This window comes from Cervus canadensis, chromosome 24 (assembly GCF_019320065.1).
Source record: "Cervus canadensis isolate Bull #8, Minnesota chromosome 24, ASM1932006v1, whole genome shotgun sequence".
In the NCBI taxonomy this organism is placed as follows: Eukaryota; Metazoa; Chordata; class Mammalia; order Artiodactyla; family Cervidae; genus Cervus; species Cervus canadensis.
In genome coordinates, this window is record NC_057409.1 from 43,967,504 (window position 1) to 43,993,643 (window position 26,140).

General features: G+C 38.6%; 2 protein-coding genes across 5 annotated transcripts in view; one reads left to right on the forward strand and one right to left on the reverse strand.

The window, feature by feature from the left end:
* Positions 1–39: 39 nt before the first annotated feature.
* STRADB (STE20 related adaptor beta) lies at positions 40–24,641 on the reverse strand. Of its 3 annotated transcripts, none has more exons than XM_043444818.1 (12): positions 24,417–24,641; positions 21,023–21,119; positions 17,773–17,853; positions 11,533–11,632; positions 8,189–8,310; positions 7,155–7,263; positions 6,176–6,299; positions 4,956–5,127; positions 4,549–4,653; positions 4,141–4,385; positions 3,015–3,057; positions 40–2,556 (listed from the first exon to the last, which is right to left on the reverse strand). In XM_043444818.1, the coding sequence occupies exons 2-12, from the start codon at positions 21,032–21,034 to the stop codon at positions 2,413–2,415; spliced, it is 1,257 nt and encodes a 418-aa protein (XP_043300753.1). In that variant the 5' UTR covers positions 21,035–21,119; positions 24,417–24,641; the 3' UTR covers positions 40–2,412. The 3 variants fall into 3 exon arrangements, with proteins under 3 accessions (XP_043300753.1, XP_043300754.1, XP_043300755.1); XM_043444819.1 differs by lacking the exon at positions 24,417–24,641 and adding an exon at positions 23,939–24,053; XM_043444820.1 differs by lacking the exon at positions 24,417–24,641 and having other exon boundaries at positions 21,023–21,122.
* A 115-nt stretch (positions 24,642–24,756) lies between these two features.
* TRAK2 (trafficking kinesin protein 2) overlaps positions 24,757–26,140 on the forward strand; it is a 65,795-nt gene continuing 64,411 nt past the window's right edge. For both annotated transcript variants that reach the window (XM_043444815.1, XM_043444817.1), the window contains exon 1: positions 24,757–25,003. The gene's annotated coding sequence lies outside the window, so the exon portion shown is untranslated. The remainder of the gene's footprint in view (positions 25,004–26,140) is intronic.

Consider the following 26,140-nt stretch of genomic DNA (forward strand, 5'->3'; position numbering starts at 1 on the left):
TCAATGCTATCCTCTCAAATCATTAACTAAAAAAGTTAATCATTTTTTAAAAATTTATTTTAAATGGGATATAATGGCTTTAAATATTGTGCTAAGTTTCTGCTGCACATCCACGTGAATCAGCCATAAGTATCCGTATGTCCCCTCCCTCCTGGCCCTCCCTCCCACCCCAGGCCCCACCCCACCCCTCCAGGTCAGCACAGAGCACGGGGCTGAGCGCCCTGTTACGCAGCAACTCCCCACTAGCTATCCACCTTACACACGGCAGCGTGTGAATGTCAGTGACACTCTCTCAATTCGCCCTACCCTCTCCTTCCCACCGTGTCCACAAGTCCACTTTCTATGCCTGCATCTCTTTTCCTGCCTTGCAAACAGGTTCATTGGCACCATTTTTCTAGATTCCATATATATATATATATATGCATTAATATACAATATTTTTCTTTTTCTGACTTACTTCACTCTGTATGACAGATTCTAGGTTCATACACATCACTACAGCTGACCCAGCCTCATTCAATTTCATTCCTTTTTTGTTCCTTTTAAGCTCTGTGATGACCTGGAGGAGTAGCATGGGGAGCTGGGGTGGGAGGAAGGAGATTATACACACACACATATATAGCTGATTCACACTATCATACAGCAGAAACTAACAACATTGTAAAGCAATTATCCTCCAATTAAAAAAATACCTTATAAATAAATACACAGAAAACAAACCTACGGTTACCAAAGGGTTAAGCAGGTGGAGGGATAAATCAGGAGTTTGGGATTAACAGATACACACTATGTAAGTAAACAATAAGGATCTACTGGATAGCACAGGGAACTATACTCAATATCTTTTAGTCTATACTAGAAAAGAATCTGAAAAAGAACATGAGAGAGAGAGAGATCACTTTGCTATACACCTGAAACTAACACATTGTAAGTCAACTATATTTAATACTTAAAAAAAAAATCCACTGGCTTTGTTTCTCTGGAGAACCCTAATACAGTGGAACTCAGAGGCACTGTTCCTTGGCCTCCGGTCACCTTTTGCAGTACACATATTGCCTCTCCACACAGATGGGGGAGAATTTCCTCCATGGTTCCTGTGTCTCTTGTGGAGGGGAATTTAGGAGGTTAGTGGAATGAACTGTAGCGCCCCCTGCCCCCCACGACAGCCCCACCTCAAGGCCTCAGTTGGTACTTGAATCCTCTCTCCTCCACGCTGGCAAGTCTTGGAGGCTTCCTGATGGAGTAACCCAAACATCCTTGAGGGAGGCTGGCCAATAAACATGAAAAGGTTTGTGTTTTTAACTATTTAATTTGTATATTATTTGTCTCAGTGTCAAGTCTTAAAGCAATCATTTAAACATAATTTTTAATGTAATGTCAAGTGTGTGCAAATAAAATCTGCTAATTGAGGTAAACCCAACTTAGCACAGTCCAAAACACATACTCCCTTTAAGACAGCATATCCCCTTTTGCTAATAAGGTAAAACCTCAAGTTCTCTATGTCCTTATATGCTGTACCCCCTACAGGAGCAAGAATAATCATATAAAGGGCTGGAAGATCTGCTTCCACTGAATCAAATACCAAGTTGTCTCCAATTCAAGAGGTTATATAAGTGTATCTATTTCTCTGAGAAAAAGCTTTCCTTGACAAAACAAATTAGAATCTTATGTTTTAGCTCTGTCAAACCACACAAAATTATTAAGTATAAACTCAATTCAATAAATCTTTATTGAGCTCCCACTGGGTGCATGAATTTAGGATCTATAATTTACATAAGTAGAAAAGTGTTACTTTAGCCCCTTAAAAAAAGCAAATTACAACTTCTGTGTATATTTCAAGTGAATCATTTAATGTGAGTGAGGCTCAGTTTGATATTACCAGAAATATTAACAGAAGAAAGTGGGAAAGTATAAGCATTTTCCCTTCTATCAGAAAAGGGTTTGATGCCAGGATAAAACCCTGTTGTTTTAACAATGGCTGATCAAAAAGGCTAGGATCTGGAAGTAAAAAATGTACTTGGAAACACTGTCCTCTGCGGGCTCATTCCCCTGAGGGCAGCAAAATGCTGAAAAATTTAACTGGCTCAAAAATCATACTGAGAGATCAAAAAGAAGAGTTAGTCACAGCTTGGGGAAGAATATTTTTTTCATGTCATCTGTCATCTACAGATGACACTAAATGTAGTTAGAGTAATAATTCCAAAGTTTCCCTGGAGTTGTCAGAGCACTCTGAGCTAACCGAAGGGGCTATAAACTCCTGCTCCTTTGAACAGAGTGGTTTCAAATGATAGATTCTCCAGTGCACCAACTGTATTTTCAAGTATAATTCTAGTACTTGTACCTAGCAATACAGAAGAAAAAGCAGCAGGGAGAAAGTGTCAAGTATATAGGACATAAAAGGATCTGGCAGCCTTAGAATTCCCAGTTTGAGTCTTTTTCATCAGGAAAATCACATTCTGGCTCAGTCCAAGGTGATGCTGGAGACAGTGATATTGATGGCTTGTGACAAGGAGGAGGCAACAGTGAAAGTATTGAACTCTGGTTTTCTTCTTTCATCTGTTAAATAAACTCAAAATAAGGTTGAAGGCACATAAATTCAATACATTAATTTTTTTTAAAATAAATAACTTTTAAAGAAGTAATGTTAGAAGTGTTTAAATTGTTTTAGGTATTTTCACTTAAACATGCCTTTGATTCTTATCATCTGAAAATAAGTAGCACTAACCAAATAAACTGATTTTTATCAGAGAATTATTTTGCCCTTACATCATTTCTAACCAATACAGAAAAATACCTCTAAATTAAGCAAAATATAAACTTAGAATAAAGTAACACGTGATGATATTCCGTTTGTTTTATTTTAGAAAGTCTACAAAAATGTTGTTTTTAATTTTACCTTGTAAGAAAGTTATTATTAAGAATCTCAGTAACCAAACAGTCCCATTAAGCTAACAAAATGATGTGACTTTAACAGTATTAAGAAACATCTAGACAACAAAGATAAATCAGCTCACCTGTTTGAAGAAAACATGGGACAGTAAGCTGCTTGCTGATGGCCTGAAATTTTTTTGAAAAAATTATAAAAAAAGAACCTATTAGAATGTAGATATTTTGCTTTAAACTGTTAGAACATAAGTTTAAAGCTATAAAGCTCAATAAACAAAAATTGAAAGGAAAAAGAATATATGTAAAGAGGCCCAATTCTTAGCTTCAACCTTGACTAATTAATTCTAGATAGTCTTCAGCTACTCCATGATTTCCCTCATAGCTCAGTTGGTAAAGAATCTGCTTGCAATGCAGGAGACCCTGGTTTGATTCCTGGGTTGGGAAGATCCAATGGAGAAGGGATAGGCTGCCCACTCCATAGGCTACCCACTCCAATATTTCTGGGCCTCCCTTGTGGCTCAGTTGGTAAAGAATCCGCCTGCAATCTGGGAGACCTGGGTTCGATCCCTGGGTTGGGAAGATCCCCTGGAGAAGGGAAAGGCTACCCTCTCCAGTATTCTGGTCTGGAGAATTCCATAGACTGTATAGTCCATGGTGTCAAAGAGTTGGACACGACTGAGTGACCTTCAGTAAAATCCCATAGACGGAGGAGCCTGGTAGGCTACAGTCCATGGGGTCACAAAGAGTCGGACACGACTGAGCGACTTCACTTTCACTAACATTTATTAGGCACTAACTAATTATAACAAGCTATCCTAGGCATTAAGGAGCTTAAAAAAAAAAGGATTAAAAAGACACACACCTTATTTCTAAAATATTAATGCTAATAGTTATCTACGATAATAATTACTTTAATACCAGCAACTAACATTCTTGTACTGCTTGGAAGTTTCTAACATGGCTTAACATAAGCATAGTAACTTACGTCCAGAAACACTAACTAATTTTTGTAAGGGGATTCGGTTAGGAAATGATACAGCGGAGACTGAAGCCCAAGTAGTCTGACTTCAAACCTAGTATTCTTCCCATTTCTTCACTGTCTCTACTTGCTTTAGGCACTGGTATTTTCTGGGTTAGTCTATAGTTTTTTGATGAAAAGACTGATAGAAGATTTGAATTTGGCGTGAAGCAAATATCACAAAAGCTTTTACAAAACATGGATGTTTTATGCTATTGAGATCTGACCAGTGTTACCTTTTCTCAGGATCTTGTTGCAAACAGAGCTGTACCAAGCTGAGGAAGGCGGGAGAGAACGTTTTTGAGGAGGGTGTCTGCAATCTGTCACTATTTACTGTGCGAGTCCCACTGGAGACATGTACACTTTCTCCAATCCCAGAGTCTACACCTGATCGGGAATTTTTCATTCTGGATTCTGACTGAGGAAAAATACTGGCATCCAATGGACTGTAGGGAGGACCTTTCAGTTTCTGTAATAACATCTAAAAGAAGAAAATTTTCCTTCAACCTTTTTCAGGCAAAATATTAAAACAGTAACAATGACAGTAAGGATCCTAAGAGTTTAAAAGATGTTTACAAGAAATTATCTAGAATGTAAGGGATCTCATGAAGGGAAAGTAGTTCAGGAATTTTGGCAGCACTTACCTGTGTCCTGTGCATGTCTTGGAAAGGAACCTGCCCACTGGCCAATTCACAAGCTGTAATCCCAACGCTGTAAATATCTGACTTTACATTATATCCATGTAAATCCTATAGAACAATTAATTTGAAGTCCTTTAGTGTAAATACCCTTTAAAAAGTTACATACATATGCTTTTTTTTTGATAAAGGATGGTGAATAATAATGGAAAAAACTCGTGAGAAATCAAGATACACCTAATATTTGGTATACATTTAAAAATTCCTAACAGAATAATTTTGACAAGAAAGAATAAAAAAAGTCTTGCAGTAGGCCTTTCATCAGTCTGAATATAAGGGCACAATTGTCCTTTTGTCAAACTCAGAAGACACTCAAGACGCATAGACAACCCAATGCAATGGCCACACCTGACCTGTCTCAGTAGTTCTGGACTCAGCCACGGCTGCACTGATGTGCTGAACTGTGGGAAATCATACACAGCCCTATGCCTCTGTCCGTGCTTAACCAAACTATGCAGGTGGGACAGGCCAGAGAGGGTCACTAGGCCATCACCAGAAATGAGGATATGGCTGGCTTTAATACTCCTAGAACAAAAAGAAACAATCCTAAATACTAAGAAATTGGCCAAGAAAGAAGAATAGAAATATGGTCAGAATAAATTCATGTATTCCCTTGGAAATTAAATACTCTTTATAAAATAATGTTTAAAGCATGAAGTTATAATTTAAAGTTAAATGCAATATTATCCAATAAAAGATAGCCTCTGATGGTATTAACAAAATTTATAAAGACACATCTAATATAAAAACTTCCTTTGTCAAATAAATTATAGAAGAGCCTTGTTTTTCATTTGAAACATGGAAAATTGGAAACTACTAGAGCAGGATGGCCAACAGTCTGGTAAAGTATAATAAAAGCTTGATTAATTAGAATATTGTCTGTTAGAAATCCTCAGTTAACCAGAATGCTGCTAAGAAATAATAAACAGAAAAAAAGCTTTAAGGAGGTAAAATAATAAGAAAACAAGCTTATTTAAAAGTAACTTAATTAAAAAGGAAAAAAAAATTCCCAAGTATCTCAGAGCAGCACTGTTTTCAACATTCAACCAATTACTTCTGTACCTACAGTTTGGCAACTAGAGAACTGATATTTAGTATGGTAATCTCAATGTGCTACATACAAAAACACTTAAGAAATCAAAGGTTTAGTTACAACCTGTATACGATATAAACACAACATAAAGCTGAAAAGCAGGTAAAGAAGCTCTTTATTTGCTTAAGAAAGAAAAAAAAAACAAAACACAAGAGCTAACTAGGATCCCACTTCCCACAGCTTACAGCTGAAACAGGCAGGTTCTAGTATCCTTCATCACTGAGACCTGAGCTCAACGAAGGCAGGCATTCCACCCCAGTGCTGAGCAAAGCATTTGGCACAGAGGAAGTGGACTGAACGTTTCTGGTGAATGAACTATAAAATGTAAGCATCTACTATAACTACTGGTCCCTTCCTCCCCCAATATTCATTTGCAAATTTCCTATCCTCCATTTTAACACTCAACTGTTTCTTCCTAAAATCTCCCTAAAATATTTCTTCCTCTCAAATTCATTTTGTAAAAGACAAATAAGTAAATACCTGTGAATACAGCCATTTTGATGCAGATAGTTCAACCCTCTCACTGCTCCAAAGAGAATGTTCCTTATTAAAGTTTCACTCATTCCTTCAGGAAAGTAAGTCCTCAAGAGTTGACTTGCTGAACCTGAAAGAAACCCCTGAAATCCTCAGATGAACACTAAAATGACTTTGTTTCTATGTTTTAAATGTTGATCAACCATCAACACATACACACACGCTACATTTTACAGTCTAACCATTTTCCTATGCAAAGGTAATTTTCCTTCAAGAATCTTAAAAAGACTTTTCTAATGACATGCTAGAGATTAGGACAGTGAATTAATAATACTCAATATTACTGAAAAAATACATACTGTGTGAGAATATATATATTTTTAAACCCACAGGCAATCCACAAAAGTATTCTAAAAAATCAAACCTCTAAAATCCATTTATTTATTCAACACACCTACTGAACACTACTTTATGCTAGGCATTTTATGAGTACCTGGGGACATCAAAATGAAAAATACATGCATGATCCTGCCCTTGAGAAGCTCAAATCCAGAGAAGGGAGACAGAAACACAGATGTTTACAATGCAGTTCTTTCACTTAAACTTATTTAAGTTTACAGATGCAGAGAAACAAAGACAGGGACGGTGTACACAAGTAGGAAAACTACTTCTGCTTGAAGAATAATAGCAGCTCTCCATTGACAGAGAGGAAGGAAACTGAAGGGATAAAAGACAGCTTGTAAAAAGGCATGGATTTCTTGGAGAAATCAGTGGTGGTTTCACTGATCATAAGAGCCATTATACCTTTTCTTCTGAAGACTAAAATTCAACATGAACCAGATATAGAAATATATCATGAAATCTAGAATTGGCCAGGTTTATAAATTAAAAGTAGTAAATCATAAATCTAAGATCACACTCATCCTTATAATTACATCATCCAGGCTAAACCATGAGTTATTTTACCTAAAATGAGTTTTCTTACCATAGGCCATAAAAGGAGAAATAACCCAAAGCCAGCTGCCAACAGTGAAAACAGTCCAGTAAGTTGTAATATTGGGATGCCGGAAAAAGTGGGATAGAATCACTGCTTTCTAGTATAGACACACAAGAGACAAGACACTTAAACAATGGTTTTTCTTCATGATGAAGATAACAGCAGTAGCGGCAGCTATTAGTACTAGTAATGGAGTTTATGAGTACTAAGCGCTGCTCTTGTACAGTCATGCCTTTCAATCTCACAACCACTACACGGAGTATGTGGCACTATAATTCCCATTTTATAGAAAAGGCTATTTAAAAACAAGATAGAAAATTTGTTCAAGAGCACCTAATTAATGAAAGTAGGACAGTCTGACTCCAGAGATCATATTCAATAACTGTCCTGTGTTCTCATGACAGAAACATTTAAAAAATACATTAAAACATGAAGATAAAGTCCCTTCTAACACTAAATGATAGAACCACTGTTAATATTTCAGTATAATTTCTTCCAATCTTTTTCTGTTCAATATCCATGTGCACAAATACGTTAAATACGTTAAAAACTGAGATAATATCAAAATGAAATCCTTTCTCTCTTTATATAAAAAATGATTAGTGACAATGGAAATAGTATTATAATATTCCTGAAATGCAATCTGTTAAAATTTATCAATTCAGAAGCTAATTTAACTTAGCTGTATGAAAAAGAAACTGTTTGCTTTTGTTTTTTTCTATTTTCCTATTATTTGTAACCAGACTGATGAGGGGTATTTAAATACATTTCAGACCAATTTTTCAAATATGACATTCATTTGAAGGAATTTACAGTAGATACCAAAGTCTGAATTTGTTCTTTCATGGATCTGGCTTCCTTTCTTTCCAATTCTGTAATTTTATGTTTATTAAAAGAAAGAAATCTACCTTTTTCTAGCAGAACTACTAATTTGTGAAAAAGAAAAGTTTTTACAAATATATCTCTTCAAATAGACATTAAAATAGATGTATCTTTTTTTTTTTTTTTTTTCGTATTGTTACCTGTAAAGCTTTTAGGCGTTCTTCAGTGCAGTTTTCCAGATTTGTAATTTTTATAGTGACCAGTGTTCCTGTAGGAGTATGCCGTGCAAGATGGACAGAAGTCAAGTTGTCAAATCCCCTTCCTAAAATCAGACATAAAACTCATGTTAAAAATCAAAGAGAGAAACTGATACCTGGACTTTATCAAAATTAACTTTTGCTCTTCAAGAAAACACTGATAAGAAAATGAGAAGGCAAGCCACTGACTCAAAGTATGAACAATATTTGTGTCTGATAGGACTCACATCCAGGGTACCACATAAAGAACTCCTACAGCTCTATAATAAATGACAAACATCCCAATTAAAAATTAGGCAGAAGATTAAACAGGCAAGCCAAAAAAGTAGAAAAGAAATGGCCAATAAGCACATGAAAAGATGCTCAAGATAGAGGAGCACAAATTAAACACAATATACCATTACATACCTATTGTAATGGCTAATACTGTGACTTGATAAACAAGTTGTGACATACTCCAACAATGGAATGTTACTCAGCAATCCCCGAGTCTCAGTCCCCAGCAACCACTGATATAATTTGTTTGTTATGTAAATAGTATCATAAGGAGTACAGTTTTTTAGGGTCTGGCTTCTTTCACTGAGCATAATGCTTTTAAGATTCATCCATGTTTCAGTAGTTAATTTCTTTCTATCGCAGAGTAATAACAGGACTTCCCGGTAGCTCAAACAGTAAAGAATCTGCCTGCAATGCAGGAGACCAGGGTTCAATCCCTGGGTTGGGAAGTTCCTCTGGAGAAAGGAATGGCAATATACTCCAGTATTCAGATGGTAAAGAATCTGCCTGCAGTGTGGGAGACCCAGATTCGATCCCTGGGTCTGGAAGATCCCCTTGAGAAGGAAATGGCAACCCACTCCAGTATTCTTGCCTGAAAATCCCAGGGACAGAGGAGCCTGGCAGAGTAATAATCCATCATATGTACATACCACAATTTATTTATCTGTTCATAAGTTGATAAGGTACTTGGATTGTTTTCAGTCTTTGGTGACTATGGAAATAAAATTGCCAAAAACATTCTTTAAGTAGACATATGTTTTCATTTCTCTTTGGCAAATACCTTCAAGCGGGATTGCTGGATCACATATGTTTAGCCTTATAAGAAGTTGTGAAAGTGTTCTTGAAAGTGGCTGAACCACTTTGCATTCCCACAAGCGATGTGTACGAACTGCAGTTGCCTGACATACTTATCAGCATTTATTGCTGTTAGTTTTTAAACTAAATACATCTAGAATGGTAATCTATTAACAGACATCTAATAAATGTTAGTTTCCTCCCTCTCTCCAGTCACCAAATTCTGCCACTTTTATTGCTGAAATGAAGTTAATCTGAGGTTCATCCCTTTCTCCCCAGTATCAGCACCACTTGCCCGAGTCCTGTCCTTTTTCTCCGGAGAGACTGACTTCCTCACTTGCCCTACATTCTCAACCAGCACATGCACCAAAACCAATGATGGAGCTACTTCAAAAGCCTGCGCCAAGGTCCTGTTCACCAGAAATTTTGATTCAGTAGATCTGATGGGATTCATACACTGCAATTTTTAAAAAGACTCAGGTGATGAGGATGATACTTCCGTCTGATCTTCTCTGTCTTTCAGGTTATTGCCTGGAACTGCTGCCAATTGTCCTAAATTTAACATTTTATCAAAAGAAAGGTACTACAGTGCAGCAGCTGAGAGCTTAGACCTTATGAAGACAAAAGTCTGCTTTCAAATTACTTAAATTCTCAGAGTCTCAGTATCTTCATCTATGAAATGGGAGGAATAAACGAGTGAGATGAAAAAAATTCATACAAAATGTTCAGCCTAATGCCTATTGGATGCTATTATTATCATCATCACTATTCCACAATGTCTCTCTAGCACAGAGTGTGAACCTCTACACACCCCATTATAAGGTCTTCCACAATATGTTCCAAACCTCCTTTTTCAGATGTATCCATTTATTTTTCAGATTTCTCTCCTCCTACTGCCTACATTCTCTTTGTTCCTGAATCTAGGCACACAGCAACTACGTTGATAGTCCTTCCTCAGTCACCTACTGGAGTATTTTTTTTTTTATCTTTTTTTACTGACATCATCTGAAAGTTCTTTCTAATTTGGGGAGCATTTTCTACCAGTGCTATTTTATTGTAGAAAAAGTCAAATCCTTATTCTTTGTCACCTTGACCCTGGCAGGTGAGGGTCAATGATCTAAGCTTAGTCAACTGGAGGCTGAAGTGAGTGACAAAGGAAGCAGGGGTGATCAGAATTCACTTAAAACTGATCTAAAATCCCATTTTTAGTAGAAATGTTTTTCAGTTAAGTGTGGAACTCCGCAGTGGGGTCCAGCGTCTGGTGGTAAAAGCATCTGCTCACGTCCATTAGCGAGGCTGCTCTTACGCTGTGACCCTGCTTGTGGTTCTGTCACGGAGCTTCTCTTGGCTTCTTCCAAGCATATTTTTCTAGCCAATGATTCTGTGAGTTAGCAAAATTGCTCAAAAAATTCCTTCTTTGATTAAGTAGTCAAGACTCCTTTCTGTTGTTTGAACAAAAACCCTGCCAGAATCTTTAGTGAACTTTTCCTCATGCTTCAGGATCCAGCCCCTTTTCTGCCATCTTCCTGACTCTTAGAAGAGTCGAGATGAACAGCGGGATGCTCCATCTTCTCTGTTCCCATAACACTCGGCACATCTCTACTACAGTACTCTCCAGTGCATGAGACAAAGCTGTCTTTCATGTTTATCTTCCCAGAGAGGATGTGAACTCCTCAAGGGTTTTACATGGCTTTATATCCCTGGCACCTAACACAGTACCTCTTTGCAGTGCTTATCAAATGTTTCTGAATAGTCAGAGCAAATTTTCACATGTATAAGACTATAAACAATAAATCAGCCTGTTCCAAACCTAACTGAAAAAAGTTTCTACTACAAATGGAATTTTAGGTAAGGTTTTAAGTTAAAAGAAAGTAATCTGGTTAAAGGACTGTGACTGAAAAGATTTACATGATTTGATTTAACTCAGACAAATGATTAGAAGTTTCCTACAATAAAGATACAAATAACAAATACTTATTCAGTGTCCTCCTCCTCTACAAGTACTTCAGTGAAAAAGTAAAAATTCTAGAAGGTAATTTTGAAAAAAATCTGGCTACTGTTTTAGGACAAATAAAATTAATAGATCCATTTGACTGACACAATTTAGTTTTATGCTGTGGGTAACAACAGAAAAAGACTGCTTGCAAAATAATCATTTGTCATCAATTTCATTTCTAACAATGATGAGTCAAATAACTGCACTGTAGAATTATTACCTATTTCCACTTGGAGTTCATAGTGAGAAACATCGGTAGAACAGATCACTTGACTGGCGCTAGTGGATGAAGGCAGCAAGGAAAGCGGGGGCTCATCAACCTGCATTGTTTTGAAAACATGGAAACAAAATAGGTATAAACTTTTTTGGTGCCCCAACTGAGTCTCTTACTCCAATATAAAATACTGATATTGTCTTCAAACACACACTGCTCATTAGGAAGGTACTGAAAGGTGGCTTAAGAGACTATTATAAGATCCAAAAAGGATTCACAATGGCTAACAAGTTATGCCTATCAGCCTGTGAAGCAGGACAGGGCTAGAGAAGCAGATTTACAGGTAGTGAAGAACACTTTTCAGCTCAGTTTTCAGGAAGCATTGTCAGGAGCTGCTAATATTGGCTGTTGAGCCCTTGGGGTATCTAACAAATATATCAAGGGAAGAGATGCAAAGACCTATGAAAAATATTCTATTCTGTTGTTCTTGCTTCAAGTGGTTGCCAGTTACAATCATTACACATACAGCTATTCTGCTCAACTAGTGGAGATATTAACAGTCAAGGAACACTGTGGCTTATTAAAAGAAGCTGAAGAAGTTTTTCACAAGATGAGGTGAATCAGAAGAGAGGTCAGAAAGAAAAATAAACCTCAAGAGATGGGAGAAAAGAATAGGGTATAGAAGTCCTGAGTTAATGACCAAGCACCACTGTGGTCTTTCACAGGGTTCTATGCAGTCAAGAATCCCAAGTCTGCACCAGGTCCCAGGGAGAGTAAAACAACATGCATGCAGGAGAAAGAAGCGACCAGCAGCGCTGGTTCCATATGACAGCCAAGAGGATTTCCAGAAGACACCTAGTAGCCTTTACAGGCACCAGCAGGTGGCAGGAGTCTTGTTGCACCTCCAAGGTAAAGAGAATGAAGAAGGCAGTTAGAAATTACATTACTATGTTCTAGGAATTCTGCTAGCCACTTTTTACATTTGATTCTACATGTCCCCTAAACTTTTAAGAGAGCAGAATATAATTATAAGATCCTGGCAAAAGGTAAATAAAGGTGAATAGTCTTCAATAGGGATAAAAGGCTGTAAAAAAGAAATTCTACCATATGACTGGAAATAATCCCAACAAAGAAAGAAACCTAAAAAAACCAATTCAATTTCTTTAGAATAGTAGTCTTATTAAACTCAGATTTAAAGAACACTATAAGAGAAAGAATGAAGAGCATATAGTAATTTTTTAAAAACTCAAAGTGATAAGCTGTATGTCTGTCAGGGAGGCTAGAGCACAGAATGAACTGAGACTTACAGTTTACCGCTAGAAAAAATATGGCATCAGATTATCAGATGATGGGTTGAAATCAGGCTAATAAACCTCTACTTTGCATCCATCAACTCCATTAAGGAAACAGTCTTCTTTAAACTAGAAGATGCACTTAATTTGTAATTAAGTGGCTAAAGACCAAAACAGGTTGTTTTAAATAGGTTCAAACCTCCAGATCAAAGACAATTACATCTAGGATATTAAGTCTGCAAATACAATAGAACTCAGGTGAGAAACCAGAATAGAAACAGTCAAACATTAACTTAATTTTGAGAAAAGGGAAAAATTATAAAAGGGAAAGCTTGATACTGCTGCCCAGTAAGGTCTGGTATCAACTGACTACATAGACAGTTATGGACACTTAAGAAAACAATATTAGCAGTCACAAGAAGACAGAATAGGTTTACTACGAGTAAATCATTTTTAACTGCAGCTCTCTTTTTGATTTGATAGTTAGAGAACTAAAAGCAAAAATCATAGCAGTGTCCTTGTCCTTCTCAAACTTTTTAAATAACTTTCTAAAAATTCAAAAGACTTGGTTAATGAATAGTCTAGGAAAAAGTGATGAAAACAATACCATTTATAATAGCATCAAAAAGAATAAAGTACTTAGAAAGTAACTTAATCAAGGCAGTGAAAGGCCTGTACAATGGAAACTACAAAATGTTGCGAAAAGAAATGAAAGAAGACATTACTGAATGGAAACACAGCTCGTGTTTAAAGACTGTAAGATTTAATATTACTAAAATGCAAAGCACCTCAAATAGCAAAAACACATTGAAAAAAAATGGAAGACTCACTCTTTCTGATTTCAAAATCTACTACAAAGCTACAGTACTTAAAATAATGCAGTACTGACAGAAAGACAGACACATAGAGCAACAGAACAGAGACCTCAGAAACCAACCCTCATGTATATAGTCAAATGACTTCGACAAGTGTGCCAGCATGATTAATAAGGCTAGGTCAGTATTTTCAACAAACAGTACTAAGAACACTGGACATTCAGATGCAAAAGAATGAAGCTGGACCCGTACCTAACAAAAACTATCTCAAGATAGATCAAGAAAATATTTGCAGGTCATATTTCTGATAAGATGTTAATCAGAGTACAAATTGAAATAAAACTCAAAACAAAATAAAACCCACCAACAACCCAATTCAAAGATGGGAAAGAACCTGAATAGACATTTCTCCAAGAACACATGTATATGGTCAATAGACGCATGAAAAGGTGTTCAACATCACTAATCATTCAGGTCAGTTGTTCAGTCATGTCTGACTCTTTGCAACCCCATGAATCACAGCATGCCAGGCCTCCCTGTCCATCACCAACTCCTGGAGTTTATTTTACTCAAACTCATGTCCATTGAGTCGGTGATGCCATCCAACCATCTCATCCTCTATCGTCCCCTTCTCCTCCTGCCCTCAGTCTTTCCCAGCATCAGGGTCTTTTCCAATGAGTCAACTCCACATGAGGTGGCCAAAGTATTGGAGTTTCAGCTTCAACATCAGTCCTACCAATGAACACCCAGGACGGATCTCCTTTAGGATGGACTGGGTGGATCCCCTTGCAGTCCAAGGGACTCTCAAGAGTCTTCTCCAACACTACAGTTCAGAAGCATCAATTCTTAGGCACTCAGCTTTCTTCACAGTCCAACTCTCACATCCATACATGACCACTGGAAAAACCATAGCCTTGACTAGATGGACCTCTGTTGGCAAAGTAATGTCTCTGCTTTTTAATATGCTGTCTAGGTTGGTCATAACTTTCCTTCTAAGGAGTAAGCGTCTTTTAATTTCATGGCTGTAATCACTGTAATCATCTGTAGTGATTTTGGATCCCAGAAAAATAAAGTCAGTCACTATTTCCACTGTTTCCCCATCTACCTGCCATGAAGTGATGGGACCAGATGCCATGATCTTAATTTTCTGAATGTTGAGCTTTAAGCCAACTTTTTCACTCTCCTCTTTCACTTTCATCAAGAGGCTCTTTAGTTCTTCACTTGCTGCCATAAGGGTGGTGTCATATGCCTATCTGAGGTTATTGATATTTCTCCTGGCAATCTAGATTCCAGCTTGTGCTTCCTCCAGCCCAGCGTTTCTCATGATGTACTCTGCATATAAGTTAAATAAGCAGGGTGACAATATACAGCCTTGACATACTCCTTTTCCTATTTGGAACCAGTCTGTTGTTCCATGTCCAGTTCTAACTGTTGCTTCCTGACCTGTATATAGGTTCCTCAAGAGGCAGGTCAGGTGGTCTGGTATTCCCATCTTTTGGAAGAATTTTCCACAGTTTATTGTGATCCACACAGTCAAAGGCTTTGGCATAGTCAATAAAGCAGAAATAGATGTTTTTCTGGAACTCTCTTGCTTTTTCAATGATCCAGCAGATGTTGGCAATTTGATCGCTGGTTCCTCTGCCTTTTCTAAAACCAGCTTGAACATCTGGAAGTTCACGGTTTACATATTGCTGAAGCCCGGCTTGGAGAATTTTAAGTATCACTTTACTAGCATGTGAGATAAGTGCAATTGTGCAGTAGTTTGAGCATTCTTTGGCATTGCCTTTCTTATCTAATCATTAGGGAAATGCAAATCAAAACTACTATGAGACACCAACTCACATCCTTTACAATGGCTATTATCTAAAAGCAGAAAATAATGAGTTTTGGAGAGAATGTAGAGAAACTAGAACTCTTATGCACTGCTGGTGGGAAGGTAAAATGGTACAGCTACTGTGGAAAACAGTATGGTGGCTCCTCAAAAAATTCAAATAGAATTACCATATGATCCAGCAATTCCACTTCTGGGTATGTACCTAAAAGAACTGACATCACAATCTCAAAGAGATTTGTATACCCATTTTCATAGAAGCACTATTCTTCACAATAGCTGCAATGTGGAAGCAACCCAAGTTTTCAACAGCAAATAAATGAAGAAGCAAAATGTAGTATACAAATATAATGAAGAATTATTCAACCTTAAAGGTTAAGGAAATTCTGCAATATGCTGCAATACCAATGAACCTTGAGGATATTATGCTAACTGAAAATTCTCAGTCAGAAAATAATAAATACAGTACTTATATTGGTACTTAGAGCAGTCAAATATCAGAGATAGAAAATAGAATTATGGTTTCCAAGAGGTGGGGAGTTATGGAGATGAATAGCAGTGATGGTAGTACAATATTATGAATTATTTGATGCCACTGAACTATATCCTTAAAAATGGTTAAGATGGTAAATTTTATGTTGTATGTATCCTACCACAATATTTCCCCTACTCCTTGCCCCTGCTGAAAAAAAAAAAAAAAAGCAGCACTTGTGGAAGTTTCCTGAGTTCTAGGCATCTCTCTTAGTAACAGCAAAGAGCCAACATCAGACACTTTACTTTCTAAACTCTACCTCAGTCTGAAGGGTAATACTTGAATGGAAACTAGGACTGGATGCTGTATTCTATTGTACAAAAGGGTCTGTAACTAGAAGACTTTAAAGTATCAGTGAGTAAAAAGTGAAATGACAAAAATGATGACAACGGAAGATAAGATCAGGATAAATTTATAAACAAAATTAAGATTACTCTATTTTGTAGGACTAAGGTATTTGCAAGGCAGGTTCTATTTTATAGAAATAATTATAAAATAAAGATTTAGAGATTAAAGGTGGAAAATCCCCAAGAAACATTTATTTATCAGCATGTTTCTTTAAATATTATTTAATGTATCAGTTATTACCCAGGGATGATAAAGAAGACAGGATGCCTATTTTTGGGGGCTCATGGGACAGACATACATCAATCACTGTGAGATTAATATAGTAAATGCCTTTTATGAGGATGTCTAAGATCTGCAGGAGCATACCAGAATTAAAGATACAAGAGCAAAGGCTTCAGATGTGATATTTGAGCCAACTCTTTAAATAAGAGGATGAATTTTAGAGGCGGAAAATCGAGAAAGGTATTTCAAGCAGAAATAAAAGTATGTGCTAAGACTCCGTAGTAATAAATGAAACTCAAAAATCAGACATATTCCATATCATTAAAAGTCCTTATACCACATTAAGAAATTTAGACCTTATCACATAGGCTTTAGGAAATCAATGGCAATTTAAAAGCTGGAAAGTGGCACAAACAGGCCTGTTCAGGTAACAGTGTTGAATACCGGCCTACGTGGGAGATCATAAGATGTTATACGCATGACTAGGAAATTAGAAGCAATGAGTTTACCTGCAATGGTCCAGGTGAGAGATGATGACATTTGAGTAGTAATAGTGATCAGGTCAAGGAGGGGATGGACAAGGGCGTTTCAGAGACTTCGCATATAACTAGATATGAGGGCAAAGGAAGAAGAGGCATATAACTAGATATGAGGGCATTGGAAGAGGCATATAACTAGATATGAGGGCAAAGTGTGAGGATAACTACAAAGTTCCCAGTGAGGGTGATTTAGCAGATGGATTTTCATTGCCAAAGCTGGAAATTCAATAGGTCAGTGAGGTCTGAGAGAAGATTAAGGTTTTATTCAAATTGCTATAGAGATAGCTTTGAAAAGTCTAGCCAGAGGTATTCTATAGACACATCTGATATCCAGGAAAGAGTCAAAGATGCAAGTAAAAACTTGAGAATCATCAGTCCTGCCTGATGACAGGGTCTCCTATCAACCTGAAGGATAACCTTAGGTACCTCTAGACAATCTGAAATCTGAGCAACTGAAACCACAGGAGCCTGTGAGACTGCTTAGGGAGAGTCTGTTTAGGCAGAAGAGCAGATATCAATTGTAGACTCCTGGAGAACAGCTTAAGTAGAGGAAGAAAAAAGAGTAAGAAGAAAAGAAAAAGAGGTAAAGGAGAACCAAGAATTACATTCTGTAAAACGGCATTACTGGAGGCAGAAGAGGAACATTTGTACTCAACCATTTTCTTACCAAATTTTGATGGGTACTGGTTTCAGACTGTTTTTCAGGTCTGAGTGATTCAACTTGTGTTCGTGAAGTGCAGAAACAATCCTGTAAAGTCAGAAATACATTAAATAAGTGAAAAATCAGTCACACTGTAAGGGTGGCACATGGATACAAAAAGTTTGTTGACTAGGGTGAGGAACAGAGAGAAAGGGCAACTTGCAGGAGCCTGAACTGGAGCCAGGATTCATACTGTGGGGTACACAGCCTGGGGAGAAGGGAGAAGCAGCTGGGTGTGCAGAAGACAAACTTCACATCTGCTGCAGTGTTACTTGGTGCTATCTCTGACTCTTGCTCTCTACCCTGGAGGTAAAATCAATTCTTTCTTACTGCAGGTGCTAGTATTTAACTTTTTCGTCATCTTTGCAGTTTTCTTCTGAGTATATAGCTAGAGATTATTTCGTTATACTCACATCATTTTATCTTGATCCTCAGATTTTTTTCCCTCAGGTGTAGGAACCATGTTTATCTATATTTAAACCACATATTGAGTATATTTGGAACCAATGTTGTTTTCTAAAGTGATATAGGATCTCTAACTGACTCAAATCAAATTAAGAGACTTAGTTCCATTATCACAATTTACATTTTCCTGCATTTTAACTCAAGGTTCTATTATCACATACTGTCAATAAATAAATGTAAACACCTAAACATGTTAGTGATGTGAAGCTGATGTTACATTATTTAGGAAGAAAATGTGCCCCCCAAAAAAGTATAAACATGCTATATGAAAGAGATTTTTAACTAATGTCAAGCATCTCATGAACATTCATTTTTATATGAACATTAACGTATAATTGGGCCTCTGGTGGCTCAGATAGTAAAGAATATGCCTGTAATACGGGAGACCTGGGTTTGATCCCTGGGTCCTGAAGATCCCTTGGAGTGGGGAAAGGCTACCCACTCCAGTATTCTTGCTTGGAGAATTTCATGGATAGAGGAGCCTGGTGGGCTACAGTCCATGTGGTCACAAAGAGTCAGACATGACTGAGTGACTAACACTTTCACTTTTCACTACTGAAGTATAATATCAACTGAGTCTTTAAGATAAATCCATCCATGTCTACTTAACGGTTTCAGTCACTTACTTAAAACTTCCCTTCTCTAAAAATATGCCATAATTTCTCACTAATCAAACTAATAATTTTCCCAGTTAGCCTAAATTACTGATTAAGTTGAATTCCTATAGTATGTATATGTTATCAATCTTACTACAATAATCTTAAATAGATCCCCACCATTTTATGTAAAATTTGCCCCTGAAGAACAGGAGCTAAGAGTGTCTTGATAGCTGTAGAATCATTTCCTTTGCAAATTTCTATTGGTTTGTGTAGGGTGAATAAAATTTATAATAAAACAGATTTTGACGATACCACTGTTATTCATATAAAAAATAATCACCAGTTAGGTCATTTATATGTTATTTGGTACTTAAATATATTTTCCAACATTTACCCTGAATCTTTCACAATAATCATTAATACTCTGTGTGAAAAAGGGTTAACACAGCAGGCCTAAAACTGCCCTCCTTGGAGAGGACTGCTTGGAAGGCTGACACTTGGCTGGAACAGGGACTCGGATTTTGGGAGGGTTCCCACCATTCCTTGATAAGAATGGATCACGGTGCCTAAACTGTTTGTGCAAACAACATGGTTTATGCTGAACACCTGCCTTTTTTCTAATAGTGTGGAATTTTGTTACTTGCTGCTCCTTTGAAAACACCATTTCCTACCTGTCAAACAGACGGTAAACTTTGAATGGGGAAGAATCCTTCATTAACTTTATCTGAATTGCACAAATATCTCATTGAGGAGAAAACATGAAGGTTTTGATTCAAAAGAGTATAAATATTTCATCGTTGCAAGAAGAATATAAACTAAAATTATTAACTGAACAAATATAAATGACTATCAAATTCTATATTTCAAAAAAAAATCCATAATTATGAAATAATAGATTAAGTAAGATGTCTTTCCCCCCGAATTTGGAAACCTGGGCAACCATATAGCCCTTTGAATCTCAGGATCTTCATCTATCAAATGTCCTTTTACATCTCATCCAGCCTACAAACTGACATAAAATTGTTAAATCTTAGATAATCCTTTAGAGCAGAAACTATGGTCCATGAATCAAATCTGACCCACCACCTGTTTTAGTGTGTAAAGTTTTACAGAAACATAGATACCTTCATTTGCATTTAACTCATATTGCCTATGGCTGCTTTGATAACAGAAGAGTAATTTAATGGAGATCATATAACACACAAATCCTGCCTGGCCCTCTAAAGAAAAAATTTGCAGATCCTGCTTTAGAAAAATGAGGTAATATTTCACCTCAATGTATTTTCCAGATATATAAAGCTCCCCTTTCAGGTAGATAATCTTTACTTTAAACACAAAGTGAATGCATTCTATATTTTCCAAATAACCAACAATATAGTCTCCTAACTTCATAGTTCTGCCTCTCAGATTTGACAACTGATGGAGTGAATTGGCAGATATGAGTTTGATCCTTGCCTCTAATTCTTTGCAATCTTAGGCCAAACTCTAAATGAGGATTATACCACCTGCCCTGCCAATCACTAACAAGTTTGAAGACTAAGAGAAATATAATATATTAAAGTATTTGAAAATTACATATGTACCCACCACTTTTTAAAAGATCACTGCTTTAATAATTTAAATATTCAAATAATGTATTATATTCTATATAAGACATAATGAAAGTCTTAAAACTACTTAATCTAGACTAGATACCATGGACTTCATATAAACAAAAACCAAGTTAGTATCTATACATCATATTATACATTGATTCAAATGTATCTTGTCTTGCTAAGTCAAGGGGCTTATTTTTCCTACTATTTTGCTTGCCTTTAGTCAAATGGAAATCTGTAAAAAGGGATTTCTAAAAGATTTAAAGAATAAGGCTGGATGAGAGGTATATCTAAGGATAGTAAATGTATGAGAATAAGTGTGCATGAGACAAAGGAATAGAGGGAATATACCAGAAAAGTATAGGAGAAGCTCTTTTTTAAAAAGACAAAAACTCAGTGAACATTTAGCTTATGTCTAAAGACCAGAAGTCATTCAGATCAAAATAACATCTCAGAGCATAAGAATATTCCATCAGAGGACGCCTTCTCTTATGGCTTTACATTAATACCTAACTACTCTGTTGATACAAAATTAGATCCACATTTACAAAAACTTACCAAAAGAGACATTGAATCGCTTTAGTTCACAGAAAGTAACAAAAATCCATCCACTCCAAAGAAGATTTCTGCTTTATCTTCAAGACACTGAAATATCCTAATGCGAAAGACAGAAGCAAAATAACATATTTACATAAAAATTCCTTAAAGATATAATTGCCAAAACCCACCACTATTTGGGCAACTGTTCTCTGACACAAGGACTACCAACACTTCCGAAAGGCGTTCTTAAAGAGTACTTCTGTTTACCAAACGCCATTTCAGATCTGATATCACAAGATATCAGATATTACCCACTCCAGTATTCTTGGGCATCTCTGGTGGCCCAGCTGGTAAAGAATCCACCGGCAATGCGGGAGACCTGGGTTCGATCCCTGGGTTGGGAAGATCCCCTGGAGAAGGGAAAGACTACCCACTCCAGTACTCTGGCCTGGAGAATTCCATGGACTGTATAGTCCATGGGGTTGCAAAGAGCCAGACATGATTGAGCGACTTTCACAGATTTCTATCACAAAGGCAAAGTGCAGTTGAAAGGAGGTTCTGAATATTTCCAAAGCCTTGATTACCTGCATCTGTTCTTCCTTATCTGCACTACTTTTTTCAAAGAACCCTAAGCAAAATGTAAAAACAATACAAAAAGGCAATTTTGGACCCACTTTTACTACAAATGATGCCCAAGAATATCCAATGATTCTACTTATAAGTAAACTTTGAATCTTCCAAAGCTTCCTTATCAATTCATTACCTATTAAGTCATTTAGGGTCACTGACCAGCAAATTTGGGAAAGAATCAGGATTAGTAACAGACTAGGAATTAATAATATTTTCTTCTTGCCATATGTTTATAAAAATTTTTTTTTCAGTTTTCATATGAAAATATTTTCTGTAGGTTGAATTTTTTTACCTTATGATTCTTAGTTCTCATTTCCATTCTTCTTGGAATTTATTGACAGATATGAAAAATATGCTGATTATTACACAAATAATTCCTGTCCACTCTCACTGATGGCCTGTTAATCTCAATCATTTATGAAGACTCCAACAGATGCAGAGGTTTAAAATAGTAACTTACTAGATTTACATTCAAGAAGCTACAAAAGCACCACCAAAATTTCCCAGATCTTTCTGCATAGAAAGGGTGGCAGTGTTCTAAATTTCCTAGTGCGAGGTGCTCCCTTACACCTACCCAATTTCTCTTTCACCTAAATTGTGATTCATTATTTCATTTTAATGAAATTCCCAAGTTTGATCAAGGCACCTGCAAACATCTGAACAAATGGCATAGAAAAGGATTTTGTAAACCACAGAAATTATAGACCAGCATCTAATCTTATTGTTAAGGAAAGAAGTCAATTTGTTCATGATATTCACTACAGACCAAAGGTAAAGAATTAGGTGTGTGTGTTGGGGGCGCGGGGACCTGACGGGGTTTGATTATTTTTGTCTCCTGCCATTCATTATCATCAATATAAGGCACTGATGTTTGCTGTGTTACAAAAGGGATAATGCAATACCTGCCCTGCCCACTTTCCAGGTGGTTCAGATCAAATGAAATGCTTCATCTGAAAGTGCTTAGAATTACCAAATACTGTATCCATATAAGATTAGCTTAAGGAGATGCTCTGAAAGGTACACTCAGTTATTACTGGTGGCAGTACCAAATGGTAGGACTCATTTGGAAAGCATGTTGGCGATGTTTTGATAACCATAAACACATTCATACCTTTTGATCCTATAAAATTATCACTTCTAGTAATCTAAAAAAAATCCAAGTAAATGAAGAAACCATTCACGTGCAGAAAGTAATTACACTGCTATCTGAAACAGTCAAATATTCTTACCACAGTGTTTAATGAATGGCTGTCATGGGTCAGGTGCTGTGCTGGGCACTGGGGACACTCACTAATGACCCAGGCAAACAAGGTCCAGACCACTTGCAGCATACATTCCCACAAGCCAAGATTAGAGATGTGGTGATCAACTGCATTTCTAGTTCTCATGATTGTTTCCTGCTTTTTCCACATAATAACAGTAAGTTCTTTCTTAACAAAAAAAAATTTTACCTAGAGTATCTATTTTTCAGGAAAACTCACAAGAAACTGACACAATCTCTGAGAACTGTCAGTGCTAAAGGGGTTGCCCCTGTGCGGGGCTTAATCCCAGAGGATTTTGCTTTAGATGTGACAGACTACTAAGAGATAATTTTATAAGACATTTTGAGGTCAAGGCAGCAGTTGCCCCCGGTAAGGGGCGGGGGGAGGGGGCAAATTTGCTGTTATAATTTTCTCCTGCATGCTTTCACTAGGTATGAATATCTTTTTTAAAAAATTCATAGTTGAAACTTGTATTTCTGAATGTACACGTACATCACTGGTGTGATCTCTCATACTTGTATCTAAAAAGCTAATCAAGAAAAAGCTTTGTAAATAAATTCATTCTAGGTGATTCAGATCAAATGAATTACTTCATCTGAATGAAGAATGAATGAAGAATGGTTCCTCTGAAAACTTTAATCTGAAAGGTTAACACTTTCTGGAACAATCAGAATGCGCAAATTACAGAACTCGGGTTTTGAGTTAATTTAAGCATCCAACAGAGGCCCTTGGTACAGGGAATGTTAAAAAGCCCGATTTAACTCTTTGTGGAGCCTTAAAATTACTATACTTTTCAAAGCGATGTTGGGAACCCATAAAAACTATAGCGTCGCACAACTTGGTAGAATTTTCCAAACTTAGCATCGTGACTCAAGCTTTCAAAAAATATTTACTAAGCGCCTACTGTGGGCCAGGCTCTTTGCTAGGTACGCGCTGTCACAAATTCCAATCGCGTTTTGAGGGAAAAGGTGCTCGACACAACAAATCCATGAGGGAAAAACACAACCCTGAACTTAACTACCGAGAAGAAAACACAGCTTACGTTCAATTCTATAAAAGCTTCCTTCCGAGTCCTGCTTTGGGGGACTCTGTAGCGAACTCGCAGAAGGCACACGGAGCCGGGCCGGAGGGCGTCTCGGGTTTGGAAACGCCACGCGTGGGTGAGTGCTGCCAAAGGAGCGGGGGTGGGGGTGGCGGGACCGGGGAGAGCACCGCGGGCGGCCGGCCCCGCGCACCTGGCGCCGCCGAGCCCAGCAGGCGCAGCCTACCCACACGCAGGTGCTCTCCGCCGCGCGGCCCGGGACGCCGGGCAGAACCGGAGCTGCGCGGGGCGCAGGGGCCGCTCTTCATGCCGAGCCGCACCCCCGCCACGGCTCCGCCGGCCGCCCGGGCTCCGGCTGGAGGTAGGACGGCGAGTTCTAGCCTCGAGCTTCCCGAGGCGCGCGCGGACTAAGCCGCGCTCCCTCACTTCGCGACCGGCCCCTGACCCTTCCCCTCCCTGCCCGGCCTCCCCTCATTACCCTGGCGGCGACCACGGCCAGCAGTTCTCCTCAAGCGGCCAGCTGTGCGGGGCCTGGGCGCCCGGCCCGCCCAGGGGCAAAGCGAGAGCTCAAGGCCCGCTCCCAGCGCGGGCCGCGGAGCCAAGGGGGCGGCACGACCCGGACTGGGGCCTGGAACTCAGCCCCAAAGCCCCGAAGCCCGCCGGGACTGGAGTTGCCCAACCCCGGCCCCAGGGTCGCTGCCCCGCCTCCCGTCTCCCGTCTCCCGCTTCAGGGCTTGCAGGGAGAGGCGTGGCCTTCGAGTTAAGGGGCGTGGCCGAGAGGAAACTACAATTCCCAGCAGGTCGTGCGCTGGCGCCGTGCAGGCTGCTGGGAGAATGGGTCTCCTCCTCTCTTCCCCGATTGTGTGGGGGCTGTCATTGACCTGGCGTCGCCGCAAAACCGAAGTCGCTGAATGATGATGTTGTGAAGTTGCCCGCCCGTCCCTGCCACGCCCAGGTAGTTTTTGGCAGTGGCGGCCGCTCAGGCTGCTGCTCTTCAGCTGCCGCTTCATTGGAGACTTCCCTGAGGGAGCTTGGGCGTTGGACGGAGGACGCCGGGTCATTCCTGTGAGTAACCTTTCCGTTTACGACCCGAACTTGCCCTTGCCATCTTCCCTTGAAGGCGGAGGAGCTTCCCCGTCCCGCGCTCCTCCGGGTCCTTGGAGGTCACGCGCGGACCCCGGAGTTGGGGTACCGGAGGACTGGGTCCTCCCCTTGTCTTAGCCCCGCGATGGGAAGCGGGTGGTTTCCCAAGTGTAAGTGCTAAGTGATGGGCGTTAGGCTCTGGCCTCGGGATTCACACCAGCTGCACCTCTCAGGATTGGCAGCATCCCATCCTGTGCCGGACAGCACCCACCTGGTGCCCCATCGCTGAGCGATGAGCCGCTTTAGTGTCTGGATGTTAAACCTCAACCCTTGGTTGCCATCTGTGATGTGAGCGAGACGAGAGGGTGTGGAAAAGAGCCCTTTCTGTGTTGAGTTGGGCTTTTCTTGCGATTGATTTTGAGCCAGACACCGCACGTCTTTTAAAAGAAAGACGCTTGCCTTCAGTTTGAAGCGTAAGTAAGTAATGGATATTAGCAGACGTCCTTAAAAGGACAATTATAATGACCTAGAAATCTTTTAAGTGTTTAGGAGACTACCTTTACCAGAGTAAAGGTCATTATAATTGTCGTGAACTCAGTTACTTGCCCAAGGACCTTTTATTTAAGCCTGCAGTTTCTGCATCGAAAACTAACTCTTCACTGGAAATTCATCAAGCTATAATGGACTATAGGGTAAAAAAGGAAATGAATTCTTCCAGTTTTGTTTTATCTATTTCAGTGATTTTTTTTTCCCGGCCTTCTAATCTTTGCTGTAGAATTGGAAGTCTGAGCTACAGTGATCTCCAAATAGCATGTTACTGCTGGTGTGGTGATACTTGGGAAGAAATTGTGAAGGATACTGGTGAGGAGAAAGGGCAAGGATGAAGACACTTGTTTATCTCGGCAGTTATCCCAGCTTTCTGTTGTTTTATCTTTTAATTACGCAGACTTCTTTTTTTGTTGACTTCTGTCTGTGTGACGGAGAAGGCAATGGCACCCCACTCCAGTACTCTTGCCTGGAAAATCCCATGGACCGAGGAGCCTGGTAAGCTGCAGTCCATGGGGTCGCTAAGAGTAGGACACGACTGAGCGACTTCGCTTTCACTTTTCACTTTCATGC

Coding starts and splice junctions, on each gene's coding strand:
- STRADB (XM_043444818.1), bottom strand. Junction 8,311..11,532: donor TGAACTCCAAGTGGAAATAG/GTAATAATTCTA, acceptor GTCTGATTTTAG/GAAGGGGATTTGACAACTTG. Junction 3,058..4,140: donor CAACAAGATCCTGAGAAAAG/GTAACACTGGTC, acceptor AAAAAATTTCAG/GCCATCAGCAAGCAGCTTAC.